Source organism: Lagopus muta, chromosome 2, assembly GCF_023343835.1.
Source record: "Lagopus muta isolate bLagMut1 chromosome 2, bLagMut1 primary, whole genome shotgun sequence".
Taxonomy (NCBI): domain Eukaryota; kingdom Metazoa; phylum Chordata; class Aves; order Galliformes; family Phasianidae; genus Lagopus; species Lagopus muta.
In genome coordinates, this window is record NC_064434.1 from 25,262,513 (window position 1) to 25,282,404 (window position 19,892).

Below are 19,892 nucleotides of genomic sequence, written 5' to 3' on the forward strand. Positions count from 1 at the left end.
TGACTCCAAAGGTTTTCTAAATGTCAATCCTATTGATTCATTATCCCGTGGATGTTCACTTAATGAACTTAATTATTCACTTAATTATTAATTGTATTTATTGAAAAGCATAGCTAGCCTAGCAAATATTTATTTAACTTATTTTTGATTTGCCAACTACCATAATGGCTTTATCATGCTGATATTCTAAAAAGTCATCTTTAATACTTTAACTATTTTAAAAGCTTAGGAGTTTAGACCAATGTTCCTTGTAATTCTTCTGCATGGCATGGAACCAAAGCCTGGCTCAAACCAATATGTAGAAACAGTAGTCATGACATTACACAGTGTCAAAAGCAGTACCACTTTGTCAATGAATATGTAAGTACATAGTCTGATTAAAGCTGCAAAGATTAAAAGATGCTTTATTAATAACAGAAATTTCTCATGCAGAGCACCTGACTGTAGCATCCTGGGAAATGAGCACTACCTTATGCAAAGCTAGAGGTTTTAAATGTCATCATAATTTTTTTTTTTTCAATTTAAAACACTGCACAAGTTTAAATTACCAAACTGTGGTGTTTGAGACATTGATCTTGGACCTGCAGAATAGTGAATGGTATTTCCAGACAATACTTCAAGTGATGAAATGTTAACAGCACATCACTCAATGGTTATTGATTTCAATTGAGCAGTATGAAGTGGTCATCTTTTCTCCTTGCCCTTCTGAAGCAAATGCATGAAAAATTGTTCAAGGATGCAAACAACTTCAAAAAGTCATAACTGTTTATTTTGAAAGAAATATTCTTGATGCTAGCCCACAGAGTTGGAATTACCTTATTTTTGTTACATTGAAAAATTCTATTTTTAGGAAACTAGTCAATTTTCTATTTCAAATAGTATTGTGACTGATTTAGGTATCTAAGTCACAAAATAACTGAAAGAACTTCTCTCAGTTTTACATGGTATTTCTGGATCTCTCTGGGAAAGGCAAGATCACTTATGTTTTATTTAATCTGCTTTATTTTATAGAAAAAATAATATGAAATATATATAGATCAGAAATCTGATTTTGCAAACTCCTGTGTGGGAATGTGCTTCTATATCCGGATCAGCTTCTATACAAACTTCAAACTTGTTAAGATTATTACATTTACAGAAGTTTAACACATGTCCATAGCAATTTCTGGTGCAGCTTTGTTTAGCCGGTGTGCCTGCTTTAATGTAAAAATCTTATCCTTTTAATATATAAGATTCATGCAGTGATGGTCATCAACACATCTTGCCAAGATGAAGAAGAAGGAATAGCTATTGAACTGTGCAACTGTTGGGACTAAACAAGAAGAAAGGTAAGAAAACATGATCAAAGAAAGTATTTTTGAGTTTTTTCTGCCAAGATCTTGTGAAGAATGAGAAACAACCAGAAATAGAAGAAAGGACTTGGTAAATAAATATGTTCACAGAGCCCCTGAAGAGCTTTTTGTGCAGCAAAATAGAAGCTCTTTTCCATTTCACCTTCTCTTTTCTTCTTTCTACCAGCAGGCCTGTTCACTTAAAATGAAAACTAGTATTCTAAAAGCCTGTCAATATCTTTTCATCAGTATCAGTTTTCTACTTTGCAGAATGTACAGACTATAAAATGAAATTGCCATTTACTCTTCAAAGAAGGAAATGCAATAAATAAAGCATGAAAACATTTTAAAATATATTTACTAATTTCAAGATATTTGTCTACAGTATATGCGTTTACACAGCATCAGTACAGAAGTGTGCTTCCTCTAAATAAAATACCCCAGGCATTTATTCCTTTCACTATCCATTTCTTCAGTTTCTAATTCATAATGTTTCATGGCAATGAAATAATTGATGAAAGTTTCACCTAATGCTTCCTTAATGCATGAATCTTTTTCAAGTGCCACAAGAGCATCTTCTAGCTTCAGAGGGACGGATGAAGGTTTCAGACCAGATATGTGGTTTTCTTCCAGGGATGTATCATCATACCTAAGTCCCCTCTTTACTCCATCTAGACCTGCAGCAATAGTAGCCGCAAGTACCAAGTAGGGGTTTGCTGTAGCAGAACTTAATTTATTCTCAATGCGAGTGCCTTTTCCACCATGACATTTGACATTAAAGGCACAGCTGTTATCATTATATGCCCATTTTGCACTTACAGTCTCTTTTGATTCTTTGCTGTATTTGGAATAAGGCTTACGGCAGCTGGTGGTAGGAGCCATCAAGCAGCTAATAGCTGCTGAGTGTGCCAAGAGACCAGATAGCCAATTTTTTCCAATATCTGTGAGCTCCTCAGCTCCATAACCAGCAGAAAACAAATTCTTCTGCCCATTCAGGTCCCACAGACTATGTGAGAGAGCACCTGAATTATAGAATCCTGATTCTGAGAAAAAGCTAGCTATGTAGCTATACTTCTTAGCCACCTCTTTAATGCCTGTTCTAAATGTGAAGGCACTGTCAGCAGCATCTATGCCAAATGCTGGATGAAAAGTGATCTCCATTTGTCCAGGCCCACTAGAAGAAGAAAAGCTTTCAATGTTGGCCCCAGTACAATACATTCCTTCAATGAGCTCCTGAATGAATGTCTGGTCATGGTTATTTAGTATCGTTGCTGCAGGAAAGGATATTGTCTTTGAATTTACAACCTCAGTAATGCCATAAATACAAAATTCATAAGTGAAGGCAGAGTGTAGAGAGAAGCCGTTGTCCTGAAGCTCTCTCAGCTGCTTCTTGGCAATGTGCCTAGGTGAGGTCATTAGAGGGTTGCCCAGCACAGTGAAGGAATCACATATCACTCTAGCTGTCTGTTCGGTCCAGGGTAGAATTCGAAATGTTGATAAATCAGGGTTCAGGATTATGTCACAATTAAAATTGGTTGCATTTATATAATCTATTTCATTATCCTTAGGATTCAGGGTCAGTTCAAGATAGCTTCTGGGCATGGCAACACCATGAATTGCTTTTTCCTAAACACAGAGCAGAATGACAAATTACAGAATAAGAAAATAACTGAATGGTATTTCTATGCAAGTAAAATTTATAAAAGTCTGATTTATAGCAAAACAGTAGCATTTTTCATAAAAGAACACCTAAAGAACAGCAATTGTTAAAGTGGAAGATACTTACCAATAACTGTATCGCTATGAAGTGGGACAATCTTGTACAAAATTTGTATGAAAATTCTGGCATCAAATATCCTGATGATTGTTCTTTTAATTCCCATTCAGAGATGTAGAAAAAAATGTTCAACACTTAGTATTCCTTTTTTGTTTTTCCTTATTTTTTGTACAACTATGGGAATCATCAGTTATGTGCAAACTTTGCAGCCAAACTTTTCTTTATAGTTACTTTATGAGGCTTTAGCATTCTCTGAGCATTTGTTTTACAGGGAGCTAAGTGACCATAAAAGACTCATGATGAAAGTCAGGCTGCCACTTCTCTTTGGATGAGATAACACTTGCCTCACCATTTTTCAAATGCAAAATTAAACCAAAAATTCTCACTTTCTGGTTTTATTGAGTTGGAGAAGAAAAAAGAACAATCAAACAAAAAACAAAACATACATAGCATTTTCAAGTGCGAAATTATTCAGTGCTCCCCTCTTAGGTAGCAAATGGGATAAACTCTTAGTTCTATCTTCTCTCTTTAAACAGAGAACTTCCACTTACACAGATGAAATGTAAATAGGACATCTCCAAGCAAGCGCCTGTACAACTTAAAACCACTGGATGATGAAAGCTGCAATTATGTGGCTGTCAAGAGAAAATTGGCTCACATTTACATTTTACCTTTATCCTTCTATGGGAAAGGGAACAGAGGATACAGAATGAACGTAAAAAAGGGAAAGCTCAGAGCTGATAAAATATTTCCTAACCAGGTGGAATACTGTTGAAATACTTAAAACTATAAATAATGGCTCCTCTAAAAATGAATGAATGAATCATCAGTACAGAAAATTCTGCTACTGAATCATATTTCTCACCTGATTGACTACTATAACATTTCTAATAGCTAAAGACATTTTAATTTACTCATTTTCTTTTTGTTAGTGGTTACAATTTTCTCATTGGATTTTATGATATCCAATAAATCTAAATCTTTATAATTGTGTAGAACTTGAAAAGATTAAGAGAAGAGTTTACTAGAAGTGCAAAGAGGAGAAACTACTGGCCCTATTTAATTGGATTATCATTTTTGAGAAACCAAGGGATAGATGATTACAGTGATGAAAAAATGTCCACATTCTTTGGGAAGAATAACAAGTGAAAGAAGCAGATAATTTGTTCTAAGTTTGAGATTCTACTTGCACTAGGAAAAAAAAAAAAAAAAACATATATATACACATATATAAAATATATAAAGGACAGGGCAATGAAAACACTAGGTGTACCTAGAAACCAAAACACTTACATGAAAAAAGCGAGAAGGAACATTCTTTGATCTTGACACACCATGGAGGTCTATTGATTCAAATCTGACAAATTGTATGCTGTCCCTGGCCATCTGCTGCTTAATAAATTCAATGTGAGAGAACAGGTGAAGGAGGCTTGGAATTCCGAGGCCGTTTATATCAGGTTCTCTGCTGGATGCTATAAGTGAAGAGAAATGTTCATATAAAAAAAAAATAATGAATGCTGCAATACAGGCTGTTCTAAAAAGTACAGTAGTGGCAAACTAGTGCAGAGTGTAAAAATAAAACTAAGAAAAAGATATGGATCACACAACATTTCTGTAAATATACAGGTTTGTTTTGTGTTTTTTTTTTTCCGGAGAATCCATACAAAATCCTGTATTTTTGGGAATAGTCTGTAACTCGAATGTTTTTTCGATAAGAAAACACAGGGCTATCAAGCACTGAAGCCAGGGATTTCTGAGGAATACCTCGGTGTGTTTATTGGGTGAGTTTAAGAGCACAAATAGCAACTGGATAATCTTTTCCCACTGAAAGTTGATTTAATTCAGATTCTGTGTTCCTTTGAACTCTTTAAAAAGTGCACGGATAAAGAAATATAATAAAAAGAATATTTATCTACTAAACCTGTCTTTTTTTCTTTAGAGACCTAAGAATAGTAACTTCTTTTCACAAACCTCTTGATCCCTGAGCCTGTTTTCTTTTGCATATCTATGTATTATTACTATTCAAGTTAAACTATATAAAATATTAATTTATATTTACTACCATAAACTAACTAAACCAAAGACAAAAAATATGATATCAATATTTTAAAATAAAATATTTCTTTCTTTGTAGGAATAAAGTCCTCCATTCTTCCATGGAAACTGAGAATTTGACTAGATGAATTTTTTAAAATCATTCAGACCAACAGTAAATCAGGAACAGCTGCCACTTATCATCAGCCTTCAAGTGGAAGTCAAAAGTTACATCGCTGATAGAAGGAACACTCCTAATCTCACCAGTACCAAATTACCACAAATGGGGTAAAATTCCTTTAGCAGAAGACAGCAGACAGATCTTTTTCATCTTTCCACTGGGACAGCTAGGACTCCCAGCTAAAAAGCTGCAAGGAGTCCAGCAAAATGGCCCAGCACAAAGCTGTCTGACCATTCCTTCAGAAGGCAGCAAACTTCCACAGTCATAGACTTTGTGGAAGCTCTGAATGCTGCTGTACCAATCTTCAGCTTCAGATGGCAAGGAGGTTGCTAGGATACTAAAAAGTGAGGAGACATTAAGTAATAACATTGCTCCCTGAGGAATAAATAACAAGTGAAAGCAAAAACAAAAGTTTAAGTAAATATAAAAGTCAAAGGAAAAACAGCATAAATCAAATAAGTAAAACCAAGAAAATAAAAATTGTCACAGACACCGTCTCTCTTTCCTGTCATCTGCTTCAGCTGTGAGCTGCTTATGGAAACAACTTTTTTCTCTGTCCTCAAAAGCACTGGGGCACTGTGTCCTTAAAGAGATATACATTGAATAAGGAAGTCCTGTTCAATTTTGTGCAACACTCACTCACGCTGTTACAGATGCTCACAAAACATAACCAGTGAGCAGGGAATCTATGTAAATTGACATTAATTTATGTATGTCATCCAGGAAACAAGGACTTGAATCCTACTTCAGTCATCCCATTTTGTTTTACAACATACAACAAATATTTACTGATAATTGGCAGATTTGATCTCCTTGTGAATTTGAGCATCGAGCAGCAGTCTATTAGCAGATAATAATCTGCGGCTACTGAGCAGATGCATAGAGCTCAAAAAGATTCTGAGGATCTTCCTATGGATTACAAGTGGCATCTTCAGCTCCAGGGTAAGAAGCCTGAGGATTTGGCTGTAAAAGTAGTGCTAGAGCCTTTATTCTACAAGTGTAATTTCCTGTGCAAAGATGGTACATATCTCTCTTTCTCATTCAGGGTTTACAGTTCTGTCACAGGTAGGTCTTAATGTTTTCATATTACTCAAAGTAATATTTGACTGTCATCCTTGGATATAAGGCTTGCAGATATTTCTTATAAAGAAGTTGCATTTATTACTTACATCTTCTGAGCACACATTTTTTCAGGAAAAAATCTCCACATAATTTATGAAAAACAACTTTAACTCTGACCCAAATAATCCTGTAAATCAGTGTTCCTAGGAAATATAAATAACTTTATAGTAATTTCAAAGTGAAAAATAAGTGTGATATATGTTCATAATAATGATAGATTAATTCATTTCAGAATGCAAAGCTACTGATATATGTTATTTAAATATCTAACAAGGTAAGTAATTTTTTTAAGTTATATGTGCATTGTCTGCAAGCTAAGGTTATTGTTATTTCAATAAATGCATTACTACATAATTATATTATATGAAATGTCATAAATTAATACAAAAATTCTGAAGGTGATATGTGTTCAACAACATTAAGGAAACCAAAAGAATTAACTGAAGAAGTAAGAATTTTATTTTCAGGTTTGACTTGTTATTAGTGATGGATCTTCTCAGATAATGAGCTTAAAATTAATATCAGTATTTTAATTTAAATTGGGCTAGACTAAGTCCTTGCAGCCTAGTGATGGAGAAAGTTTGGAGAAGAGTAGTTAGGAAACCAAGTACTTTGTCTTTTCCCAATTCATACAAACTTCATCTAGAGCATCACCTACTGTAGATAAGTTAGAAAACAAATAAATGTTAGGCAAATGTAGCAGACATAGATACACAATCTAACAGTCTTACACTCTCATGAGGGAGAACTGTGTTCGCAAGTGTAATTGTTTCCCTGGGACTTTAGAAATAAAGACATCTTCATTTTCAATTCATAAACTCTACTAACAGAAACATATATATTAGTTTCACAAAATGCTCAAACTTGGGTTCAGATTTTCATTTTAAAATTGATTTTTAAATCCAGATTGGACTTATTTTATAAAGAAAATTTCTGCATGTATGTCACAGTTTCTAAATAGTTAAATCAATAGTACACAGGAAAACATTTAATGTTTATTTCTCTGTTTTTCTATCTGTTCTATGGTTCTATCTGCTTTTTCCATGTAAGTTACCTCTGAGAAGCAATTGGTATCACTTGTGTTTGTTTTCTAATTGCTACAAACTAGTTATTAATATATATTAATTATCTACACATATTTAAAAATATATATGAACAATGCAAAACTACAAATACTACTCCAAAAATCTATAACATATACAAATAATAATATAAATATGAGTGAGAGCACCATATGAAATGGAATGCAAAATTATTTAGGGAAAATAAGCCTTTGCACAATGTTCAAGGTAGGTTAAACTCTTCTTTAGTACATTGTAGAAGGAGAGGTAGCTGCAGAGAAATAGTAGAGAATCCATTTCAGTTATATTAGGTCTAAACTAATTATTCTGGCCACACTGCAATGTTACTAGAAAGAAAATGGGTATCTCTACTAGTAAGGAAGAATTACCGTCTGAATATACCTTTTTTGCTCACAGCATTGCAGGATGACTGGCTTATCACCAGGTGAGTTGAATCTTACATAAAAGGGGACATAATGGAGAAGAAATATAGGATCTTATGTTGTACTGATCCAAGAAAAAAAAAAGTATATCATAAAGTAAGTAATCATAAGTATAAAACACATAGTCATACAGCAAGAAGAGATTTCAGCTATCAGTATGAAAGATAAAGGATTTAGGACTTCTGGTTTACTTTAAAGAAAAATATTTGGATTTTGAGCCAGTGAGGCAAATAAATAAATAAATAAATAAAATTAGCAAGGATTATGTAGGTTAACTCAAAAGAAAAAGGAAAGAAAAAGGCAAAAAATATGATGGTTTGCTCAACAAAAAATAGGGACAATTGAGGTTTAGAAAGAAGCTGAGCTTCATCCCGTGCTATGTCTGAGCTCAAAATGTAAAAAACTAAATGTAAAAAAATATATATTAACTGCAGAAGGGGCATAAAGAATGTACATGATGGAATAGCATGGCTTTGTTTTTTCACTTTAGGTAAGCTCCAAGAACAGAACAGATTATATGAGGGCTGCTTGAAAGCAATGCCTCCTATTTTATTATGCTGGCCCATGATGGCAGAGGTGGATGTTGATGGTATGGCAGTAAAGGGTGAACTTTCCCACTAATATTCTACTATGCTTTGTTGCCATGGAACTGGTGGCAACACAGGGGCTGTCTGCCCCTAAATGTCATTAAGATTAGATATCTGAAAATTTGCTATATATGAGGAGTTGCATTTTAGGTATATTCAGTGTCAATTCATGCTTAGATCCAAGACTTTTGCTCAGGCCCTTCAGTAAATAAAACGTTTAGGATAGTATTTTATCAATGTCTTATCAAAATTAATTGATTAATTTATTATTAGGGCAAAGACTCATTCAAGATAGCAGAATTTCATCCAAAGCTTTCTTCTCTTTATTTAAGCTACTAAGTATATGCAATGAAGTTGTTTCAAAACACATTTCTATTACTACTTCTACACAAAGATTGTACTTCCGTTTGTTAGAGGAAATATGAAATTGTACCCAACACTGTACAACTTGTTAAGTAAAAGTCAAGTGTAATCCAAAGCTCTGAGATTCCAAAATTTTTATTGTTGAGTTTGTTTTAGATGAGAAAAAACAGTTCTACCCCATCTCCCCTCAAAGTTAGCTTTCATATATAGATCTCCTACAGTTGTTATCACCAGTGACAGAGAATAAGAATAAATCCAGGTTGCTTCCAGCATTTCAAATCAGCAAGGCAAATAATCTAAGCTAACATGCAGACTTCTTCTCCATTGGGTAGAAAGAGAAGCCAAACTCCAGAGGCCAATTTCTCAAAAACCTTTAACTACCTCTTTGAAGACAGAATTCCTACCTTTCTCTACTGATAAAGGAATGAGCTTGGATTAGACACTTTAAGTGGCTAAAATCTGGATGAAATCTCCCTGTGGAATCTGCAATTAATCTCTTCAATTCCTTATAATTTTTAAATGGTGTCATAATGAAGAATAGTTTTTCCTGTATTTTAAAATGTATTTTCTGGCAAGACAGTAAATGAGAAAACAGCGGTAATCTAAATTTGGCAATGAATTTTGCTAGCCTTTCAGCAGAACAGGAACAAAAAAATGACCTTCTAAAGTAATAACATGCAGAGCAGTCTAAGAAATAATCCTCTGAGCTGCATATTCTAAGAGAGAGAGGTTTGAACACAAAGTATTTTTTCAGATCTGTTAAGTTCTCATTCAGTTCCATGAATTAGTTTTGATGTACAACCATTCACGGATATGTTGCCTGAATTTGTTCAAACTTGTTAACACGATATGTCAAAAACTGTTCTGTAGCTAACAAAATTAGGTATACGTTCAGATTCTTTACAGATTACCCACAGCCACGCTTCCACCATCTGAAAGCAGAACAAGACAGCAGGATAACTTAATACTATTGTATATTAATATTCTCTTGCATTCTGTTGTATAGCTAATAATTGACAAAATATCTTATTAATGAAGATAAAATATTCATATTTCTTGTATCACTGAAATAGATCAGAGAGCATCATACATACCCTGAAAAACTTATAATATTATCTGATGCTCCCAGAAATTTATTAACCTGATATGCGCTCAACTGGCAATTTTTTATGGGTTTTATTGTCCTTCCTGGAATAGATACAAAGCAACTAATTGCTTAAGTTCATCACATTATTATAGCTTTAGCTTTCAATTTGTTGACCCAGCTAGTCTAGAAGTCTAGTTTTTACTATTCAAAGAAAACACAGCCTATTAGTAGCAATTAATTTACTCTATAAACACTTCCAAAATGAACTTATTGAACATCATGAAGATAAGAGGATTTTCTGCATCATTTTCTTTTTCATATTAGATATTTTGCATTCTAGTCCTCTAATAGGGCTAATAACTGAAAACACCTCTCTCACATAGGGCCTATTTTCTCTTCTGTAAATGTTGAAAAGGAAATTTTAAGAAGGCCAAGTAACTTCAGAGTTCTACACTGCCTAGCAGACCTTTGGGAAATGTTGCCTGTGCTCAGTTTAAATGAGGAAATGTCTCAGTTTTAGTGAATAAGACGTAGCCACTTATGCATGGAACTCTTTGGCAGCTTGGCTTTGTAAAAGCCTTACTTAAATTAAAAAAAAAGTGCAGCATAGACGTAGGGTACAACTTCTGATCCATCCCTATCACACAAGTGTTGTTTTCTTCTGCTCTAGCTCTGACTAAATTTTGCAACATCACAAAACCACATGAAACAATAGAAACATATTCTTTAATAGTACAGCAGGTGATGGTTAAATATCCTTACCAGAGTTGCCTGCAGAAGAGTCAAACAGAATCTCAGGAGCAGAACTTTCGGCACTCATGGAAGTTTCTGGTTGTTTCAGGAATGGCTGATCCACCTCGCCTCCTGCTGGTTGTGGCTGGTCAGAACCTGCAGAGCTGAGGACCAGCAGAGGTTTGCTCTGCTGCCCTGCTTCCTCCTTGCAAAAATTGTGGTACTTCTGATTCTCTTTTCCAAAATGGAGACTAAGCATCTCAAATGGCCTGCCTGGTTTTTCAGCTCTTTTCTCCATGGGCTTCAAGTTTTGTTGACCAACAGAGCCACTTGACCCGCCTCTGTAATTTGGCCCATGGGCAGGCGGAGGGCCTTCACTCAGAAGTTTTTTTAGCTCTTGTAGAGTTTGTTTAGAAATGCCAGGTGCGAAAGATACTGCAGTGTCACTCCCTCGTGTGGTTGCAGTGCTCTCCAGGGAACCCATCTTTGTCATATGAAACTTGCTGTTTTCTTCATCCGTCCTGCTCCAGACCTCTTGTTTATGCTCTGTCTTCTCACTGTCCTCTTCTTCACACACTGTCTCTGTGCATTCAACTTTCTCTGTATTGCTGGTGGATTGTACAGCCATGGACAGCTTTGTTGTACCTGACGTTTCTGTCCCCTCCTGCATTTTTTCTATTGCTATTTTCCCACTGTCAGCATTTTCTGGGATGTCATATATTTCCCCAGACATGTCTTCTTTCACGTTGCTGCCAAAATGGGAACTGCCTCTGTCCCCTCTGTGGTTTTCTACCAAAGGAAAATTAGTCAGGTTTTGAAGAGAATGATGCAGTGGTGGTTCTGAAATAACAGTGGTTCCTTGAAGAGGATGACAATCTGGGATTTTTGAGGTGAGAGATGGCTCAATCTTCTCATTTTCTAATAGAGGAGACTGCTTTGTGGTACTTTTGATTCCCTTTTTCTTTCTGAAACTACATATATTGTTGCCATCAACTTCATCATTGCCAATTCCAGCTGTTTTCTGTAACCAGCAATAAAATATACAGCCAAATAATATGCATGAACGAAACAGAACAGAGAAAGGGAGTAATACCGCCAGCTGCTTTTACTTTGTAGCACTTCCAGGACTTCTTGCTAATAGAGATCTCTGTGAATACTTAACTACACTCAGATTAGGCTATTTGGGTAAGATTTCTTACTGAATTCTTTTTCTTAATTTTAGAATGAAGCTGGTGAAAGTACCTTTATAATTTAATTTTCAGGCAGATTTAATAGATTTCAGTTAATACACACAGTGTGACGTCATTTGTCAAGCAAGTGTGCTCTTTAAATGTGAGGAAAAAAAAGCATTTGTAATGATCACACCTATGTTTATTCTTATGTATGTTAAAATAGTTTGTTTGTTGTTATTTTTTGATAGAGGAAATGTATTGCCCTAAAACATGGAACAGTACCAATTCTTGTAAGTATGGGAAGAGAAAGCTGAAAATAAATTATTTTTAAATGAATTTTGCAATCTAATTTGGCTAAATAACCAAACTCCCATGGCAGTAGTCAAATGAGCAAATCCACGTTTAGATGTGTAAGCAGGAAAGAAATAAGAGATTATATTTACTTTTCTTTTTTTTTTTTTTTTTTTTTTTTTTTTTTTTTTTTCCCATTGATGTGATTTAGTGCTGGGAGCAGATTGTGAAATAGACATAAAAAAAAAAAAAAATAGAGATGGTGCAATGAGGAAGTAGAAAGAATATGTTTGTATTATCCCAATGAATATCAGTATGGGCCTGAATTGTCTCTCCATTAGTATGATTAATCTGCTGATGTCAAGGTAAAGAACAAAGGATAGAAAATAAGAAATAGCAAAGATTTTAATATCAATTTGATTAAAAAAATGATTAATTATTTCACAAAATATCAGGGTAGGGATCAAATTCTCCATCTTCTGATGTCATAATTATGGTTCTGTAGTACTGTTTAACCAACAAGGAAATCACTCCATACTGGTCACAAATTGTCATGAATACATTCTCAAGCATGTATTTAAAACACAGCAACATTGCCAACAGTTCTTGGCTTGCTTGGGTCAGGCTGGAATTGAGAGCTGTAAAATCACTGAGAAACAAAGAGGTATTCACTGTATCAGACTATTCTTTACCCTTTCCACAAAGGAATAATCTGCACACTCCACATTTTCTGAATTTCCAGAAGAAAAAATGATCAGCACAAAAGCAGAATGCCTGTCTAGGTAAGGCAATAGACCCTTCTAGTGGCAGACAAAAACATTTAGAAGAAAAGGAAGCAGCATCTGATATGTAAATGGAAGGAAACCGTTATGTGGCTTCCATTATAATCATTAATATCACCATTTTTCTCTGTTATTCTTTACCTATTATGGTATTTTCCATCATTATACCACTCAACAAGGCATAGAACTTGTTTCTTAAAACAGAGCTTGCAGAAATATTTCTTTCCTCTCTCCCCCTTGCTCTGAATCTCTGCAATGTGTTTTATTTACAGCTTCTTTCAGAGCTCACCAGGGCACTCCTGCTGGTGCAGAAAGCAGATAACAGCCAGCTCTCTAGTAAGGACATTACAAAACTTAAATGTAGTGAAGAAACATTCCTGAATAACAAAGCAGACAAGAGCTGCTTATAACTGAGCATTTTAACATCTCTATTAGTTATACAAGACCGTGAGTGAAGCTGGAAAAATGCCAACTGCCAAATGGATAAACCCAAATAATTTTAAAATAAAAGAGGTATCTAATTCAATTTCAAGATAAATAAAATGATTTTTCTGAAAGGAAAGATGCTATGAAAACTATCATGAAAAGACTGAGTTTCAAATTAATTAATGAAAAATATTTAAAGAAGCATCCTTTGTGGCAGAGGATGCCAGCATTAAAATTTTCAGATTTCTTCTTCATGAAGTCTTCAAAAGTCATTTGTTTTCTTCAGAAACCAGTACCATGACCACAATATCTGCATTTCTGCCCTATAATGCATTCCTGTATTCTGTGCTTAAAGATCACTATTGACAGTTTAAATGGTAGACTCAATTTTCGCCAGTTGTTCCTCTAACAGGTCTTTGAAAAACTATTCAACATAATGACTGAAGATTAATGCATCATTTTGTATATTACTTACATCTTGAGTCAAACAAAGTAGTTCATGTAACAAACTCAGAACATCAGAAACCTGCCCTTTCAGTTAAATGCTTTGATGAACACAAGGTAGCAGGCCCACATTATAATCTTTACCAAAACAAATTCTTTCTGAATAGAGATGGAAAATTTTATTCTTAACAAAATTCTAATAACAAATGTACCTGTTCTACTCTGCAAAGGGTTTGTTTTCTCTACAGAAGTGGAGGCTGTGGTGCTGCAATTTTATCATCGGATATTTGTCATAGGAAAGGGATATTGCACTTATTGTTCTAAAAAACACGATCATTTTTACTTTTAAAGAAAAAAAATCTCTTACATTTTTACAGAGAACGCTGTATCTACACTAATCTACGCTTTACCTGAGATACTCAATACAGGGCACTGTCCCTGGAGATTTTCAATGCCAGGCTGGACCAGGTTCTGAGTAACCTGATCTAGCTGTGGATGTCCCTGTTCATTGCAGGTGAGTCAGATTGCGATGACCTTTAAAGATCCCTTCCAGCTCTGAGGATTATATGATTCTATGGTTCTAGAAGCATGAGCCACAAAATAGCCTTACTGTCTGGCAGTTTATGTGGGTGTCAACAGTCAGAAAAAGTCCAGTACAGTGTGGGAAGCACCTGGGGAATATGACCTAAGAATTTTCTCCTTAATTTATTATTTATAGAAGTTTATTTTACAGAAGACAGGATAATTAAGTGAAGTAGCATCTTGAAAGAGCTACAGTACAAGTGAGCTGGAGAGTGATCATGACTTAATTTCATGGAATCATGCTGGGTAGAAAGGAAAAAGTCATGGCATTAACACGGTAAAAGTTCTAATTATTTTTAATGTCATTACCAAATGCTCCTACATTTTTTTGCTGCATAGCAGCAGTAACAGGATATCCTAAAGCTACATAGAAGTTTTTTTAGCCATCGTTTATTTCAGTATCATTCTGTTTTCATTTGTTTTCAAATATTTACTGGCATGCTCAGTAAAAAGCCTTGAAACTTTTGAAATTTGTTTCTCTTTCTTAGTGAACACTCAAGTGGTGATTCAATTATTCTTGCCAGAAATACAAGGTCCAAAATTTATGCAGTGTATGCTGCATTATGCAACAAATTAAAATTTACATTTTCTAAAAGATGTATCTGTTATGAACTGTCACTGATAGTTATTGGTGCTCCACAAGTCCTGACTTCCATTAGGCCTTTTTGCTCCAACACTGTAACTTGTGCTGTTCCCCTTGATGTGGGAGATTTGCTGCTGGGAGGGTTTCCATTTTGGTGAAGGTGGACCAGTGCAAGTCCTAGAACAGGCAGGAAGACTAGGGTGGAATAAACATCAATTCCTGTTATGGACAATTTCAACTCATGCAAATAACAGCTTAACTTGTATTTATTAGATATCTATTCCATTGCTCTGAATGCATAAGAGTCTGGATGTTTGTGACCAACAAGAAGAAAATGTCCTTACATTACAGACAGTGCCTCAGGGATATGCTCATGTATTACAGCGGTGTGTTAGGGAACCATGCCAAATAACGAGAACAAGACAATATCCTGCTGTTCAGCTCCCATATGATAATGGCAGGTAGGAAGTGGAGAGAATACAGGATAGTACAAGCAAGAGATATTTCAGCCCTTTGCAGATAAGATTTCTAGCTCTACTTAAACCAACTACCTGCCACTTCTGGCATGCTTTCAGGCTTTCACAGCTGATAGACATTTAATATCTTGTGGCAATGCAAAAGCCATACATCTAAAACAATTGATCTTAATCAGTGTGCATTCCCTTCTAAGCTTTGTACAAGCACTGAAGTGGAACATTAACTGTATCATGAAATGCAGAGCTGTCAACAGGTAGTTCATATGTAACCTGCCAATCTGTAGGCCAAGAACATTTGGAAATGTAAAGTGTCACCTTTGGGAGGAATAATAAGTGCAGAGACTTCTGGTGTGTGGAACAGGTGAAAGTCCAAGACAATTATTGAACATTTGCCTCAAAAGGATTTTATAAATGATTCAAAATATATCTGCAGTGTACTGTGGGACAAAGTCAGACGTTGCAAAAGGAAAATTCTGTTTTTCCTACTTTTTCGTCCTGACCTTAGGCAAAGATGCAAACACTACTGAGGTTTATAAATTTATCTGAGCAATGTATTGATGAACAGAGACAGAAAAATGAGAAAAAGGAACTCACACTATAGCATTTGAAAGGAAGAATTGAGGAAAGGAATATGTTTTAAAAGATTTCCTGCATAACTGTGGATAAACTGACGCAGAAGGAAAGTGGAAGAGGAAACAGTGCAACTCTAGCAGTAGCTTTTCTGTACATACATAATCAACAAGATAACTAATGTACCTGCTACTGGCTATCCAAAGAAATGATGCAGCTACTCAGTAAACTGCACTGCAGTATTAATCCCACCTTTGTTTTCACTTTTCTTTCAGATTATTAACAAATTTTAGCCACTATTTAATAAGTGTTAGGAGGTGAAATTGTGATGATCTTCCTCAGTTCTTAATAAATATTTTTCAAGAATAAATGATTCATTTTGCAAAGGCCATCAAGACATCAAAATGTGCTAAGATTTAGAAAACTGTGGAAAACAGAGAAATATATATGCTAAAAACAAAAGTGAAAAAAAAACATAAGGTCATTTGAATGTGTTATTTATTTAAACTGCTTCACTTGGATTTTTCATCACAAAAATCAGATTTGATAAAGTGAAATGAACTGTTTCCAGACTAATTTCCAGTCTTAAAAAATCATAAGCTCTTCTTCAAATGATGTCAACAATTGCCTTATTCACATTATTTGAGCATTTTTCGAGATTACTTTCAAAAGTAAACCAACTTTGAAGTGCTGAGGAATTTTCTCTGAACCACTTGGGCTGCTACCAGGTTACCATTTATAGCTTCTTCTGTTTGGCATGGTCAAGTTTAACTAATGTTTTTATGTGGTAGCAAATCTAAAAGTCAAGTCTTAAAGAGAGGGGTTCCTTAAGAATTTACACAATAGTGTGCATAAAACAAGTATGCCCACGTCCAAGTTTTTTCTCTGTCTCTTCTCCCGGCAGATAGAAAGGGTTGCCCAGCTGCCTCCCAGCAATGAAACAGTGAAGGAGCACAGGCAGCTGGAACTAATTTTCTACTGCTGGGAATTAATGTAGTTTCTCTAGAGCTGCTGGCGCTACTCAGATTTATACCAGAAGGGAATTTGGCCCATGGACTTAGAGGGAAACACAGGGAACATCCCAGGCATTTTCAGGAAGTTACTGTGGGCATACAGAGAGATTCTAGCTTTTTGCTTGTAGTGATAAAATAGTGTGCACTACTATATGCAAATGCTGGTGGTTTGTAAGCTAGAGATGTGAAGGTTGCAGCACATCATCAAGATATTGCTGTAACTAATTTCTCTCTCAGTGACCCTGTTTGATGAAGTGGTTCTCAGGGAGTGATTTACTACTACAGAAACTTCACAGTGAAGGACCTTCAAGTGCATAAATATTAGGTATGTGTGATTATTTTGCAGTTAGAGAAGCACAATCTTACCATAGGTTACAGGAAGATGACAGTAACATTAGGAGCAGAGGCAGAGTTTCCTTCCTGCTTTAAAACTTGTAAATATGCTCAAGATTATTAATGTTCTTCATGGGAAAATAAATTGAATGAGTTTAGCTCACTTATTTTTACATCTGACTTCTGCCTTTGTCTGCTGTTCCTATCCAAAGACTCCATACTACACATGCAATTAGTAGTTTTACTTAAGGTCACTGATTCTCTAACTGTTTCAAGGCAGCATAGTCCTTGTGGCAAAGTTATTTAAAAGTAGTTACCTTGGACTATGCCACCTGCACCACATAAAAAAATTCCCTTAAGTGAGATAGAATCTCAAAATGAAGATCATTTTGGACCAAAAAGAACACTGGTGGTGTCATCTCCAACTTGCAGCAGTGCAAATGAGATGTAGTAACAGGGTCCATTTAACACATGACTGATTCTTCATCTGGAAGATATTTGCAAGGAAATGGACTTAATGATCTACAAGACTTTTATGTCTAATTTCTGTGACTCATTTCATATACAAAGATGGTCTAGGAAGCAGCCAGTGACTCAGAGCAGGTGTATCTCTGGCATAAAAAGTATCCATTTCTTCATCCTGATGAAAATTTCTAGTAGCCTTAGGAAGTCTGCACCATTACTTCTAAGCTATGTTATGTCTTTCTAGCATTTTTAATTGAACATTTATACTTCATGTTTTTCAGAAAGAGATCTTTTGGACTCTACCCAAAATAACAGGTATTTTTAACTTTATTGAAAGTATTCATTGTAATGCTTAGACGAAAATCAGCTTTAAAAAGCACTTATATGAAAACTGAGCATCTGCAACTTCACCCAGCTCAGTAGAATGACTCAAAAGTGTCACTTTCTAATTTCAGTCAGTCTCTATTCGACAAACAGTAGTGGTTCCATTCATATTAATGAAGCCAATCTGATCTTCTACAAATATTAATGGAATCCGATTTTTGATCACTATTTCTGTTACTTTTGATAATCTCTTTAAAGAAAGACATGAGAAGGTAAAATGAGCTAGACTTGCTTTCTAAGGCAGTAACTGTTTCAGTTGATCTGTGTCTGCTGCAGAATTAGACCACACACAACACATACATGTAAAGAAAATTGTGTATAAAGCACAACAAAGTATTTGCTTGATTAAAATCTTGTAGCAGGTGCAAAAGTATTTTATATCAGCTTACCTGCTCAGAAATCATTCTGTCAGTTCCTTACCTGTTGAGTGAAATCTCCGTTTTTGTTCATGTCCACTTCATTCTAGTACAAGTCACCATTAGATATGGCTTGGTAAAAGAGTAGTGGAAAGACATCTCATATTTATAGGCCCAGACACAAAAAAGGTTAGTTAAAACAGAACTGCTGCAATGTTCTTTTCCCAGAAAGCCATTCAAATGACAAACCATAGAAAGCAGCCCTGATGTGTCATGGCCAGGAGCACTGTTTTCTGGAACACTGTTGAAGTAGTGAACTGACAAATGTACATTATTAGCTGCCTGCCTGCATGGAAACAAATACAGCTGAGTATAAAACTGTTTTGCTGCACTTTTTTCCTCCCAAAAGGGTGGGGTTTTTGTTTTTTTTTGTTTTGTTGTGTTCTTTTTTTTTTTTTTTTTTTTTGTCCTGTAGCAAACCATTTTCATTCTAGAACAGAAGGCTATTATTAGGCTTCTTCGATGTAAAACCTACGTGCCATTGTAACAACAGTGTTATTGGGGCACGTGGGGAGGAGTTTGAAAGGCACAGCTCACTGCAAGAGCAATGTGGAGTGCTCGACTGTCAATCAAGGTGTTTACAAGTTGCTAATTAATACTGGTTGATCTGGTTTTAGTAGATTTAGGTAGAAGGGTCTTTTTTTGCTCAAAAAGTCTCAAAATATATTGAGAATAGCTGAGTTCCTTATGCCTCTTTAGTTGTCAGGTTTAGCATGGATTTAAAGGACCATGTTTAACTGATGTTTCGTTCATCTAAATTTCTTCAGCTGACATAACATTAGAGGATGAGTGTGTGTGCTTACAGCAAGCAGCTGATTGTTAAGAATTGTGTTCAGCATTGTATTAATATGACATTTACTCCTGGAAGGAAAAAAAAAAAAGAAAAAAAAAAAAAAAAGCTGGTTTGGCAATCTTTCGTGTGTTTTAAAAATAAAGTGTTCAGTTCATGAAAATTATCCCACACAGATAATAAGTGTGGGCTAGGAACTATAGTTCACAAAAATTTCAGGCATCTTCAGTGAACTTGTTAAGCGCTCAAGTCCCAGAAGATGATTCTGAAAATCCTTTTTCATCTTGGAGGCACTGAAAGGCCAGACCTCTTAACTCTGCAATCCATCTACTCAGCTGCAATGGCTGTCCTCATTCTAGGCTGCTCCACTTGTCAGAAATCAGAGCAGATCAACAATTCTGTAACTCTGCAAGTTTATCAGTATTCAAGAAATGGGCTTAGTTATAA

At 35.2% G+C, this 19,892-nt stretch overlaps 1 protein-coding gene across 1 annotated transcript; it reads right to left on the reverse strand.

Annotated features, from left to right (window-relative positions):
• Positions 1–751: 751 nt before the first annotated feature.
• On the reverse strand, positions 752–18,689 carry LGSN (lengsin, lens protein with glutamine synthetase domain). Its single transcript, XM_048937653.1, has 4 exons — positions 18,660–18,689; positions 10,749–11,739; positions 4,402–4,580; positions 752–2,957 (listed from the first exon to the last, which is right to left on the reverse strand). Exons 1-4 carry the CDS (start codon positions 18,687–18,689, stop codon positions 1,758–1,760), a joined length of 2,400 nt encoding a protein of 799 aa, XP_048793610.1. The 3' UTR covers positions 752–1,757.
• Positions 18,690–19,892: the final 1,203 nt, after the last annotated feature.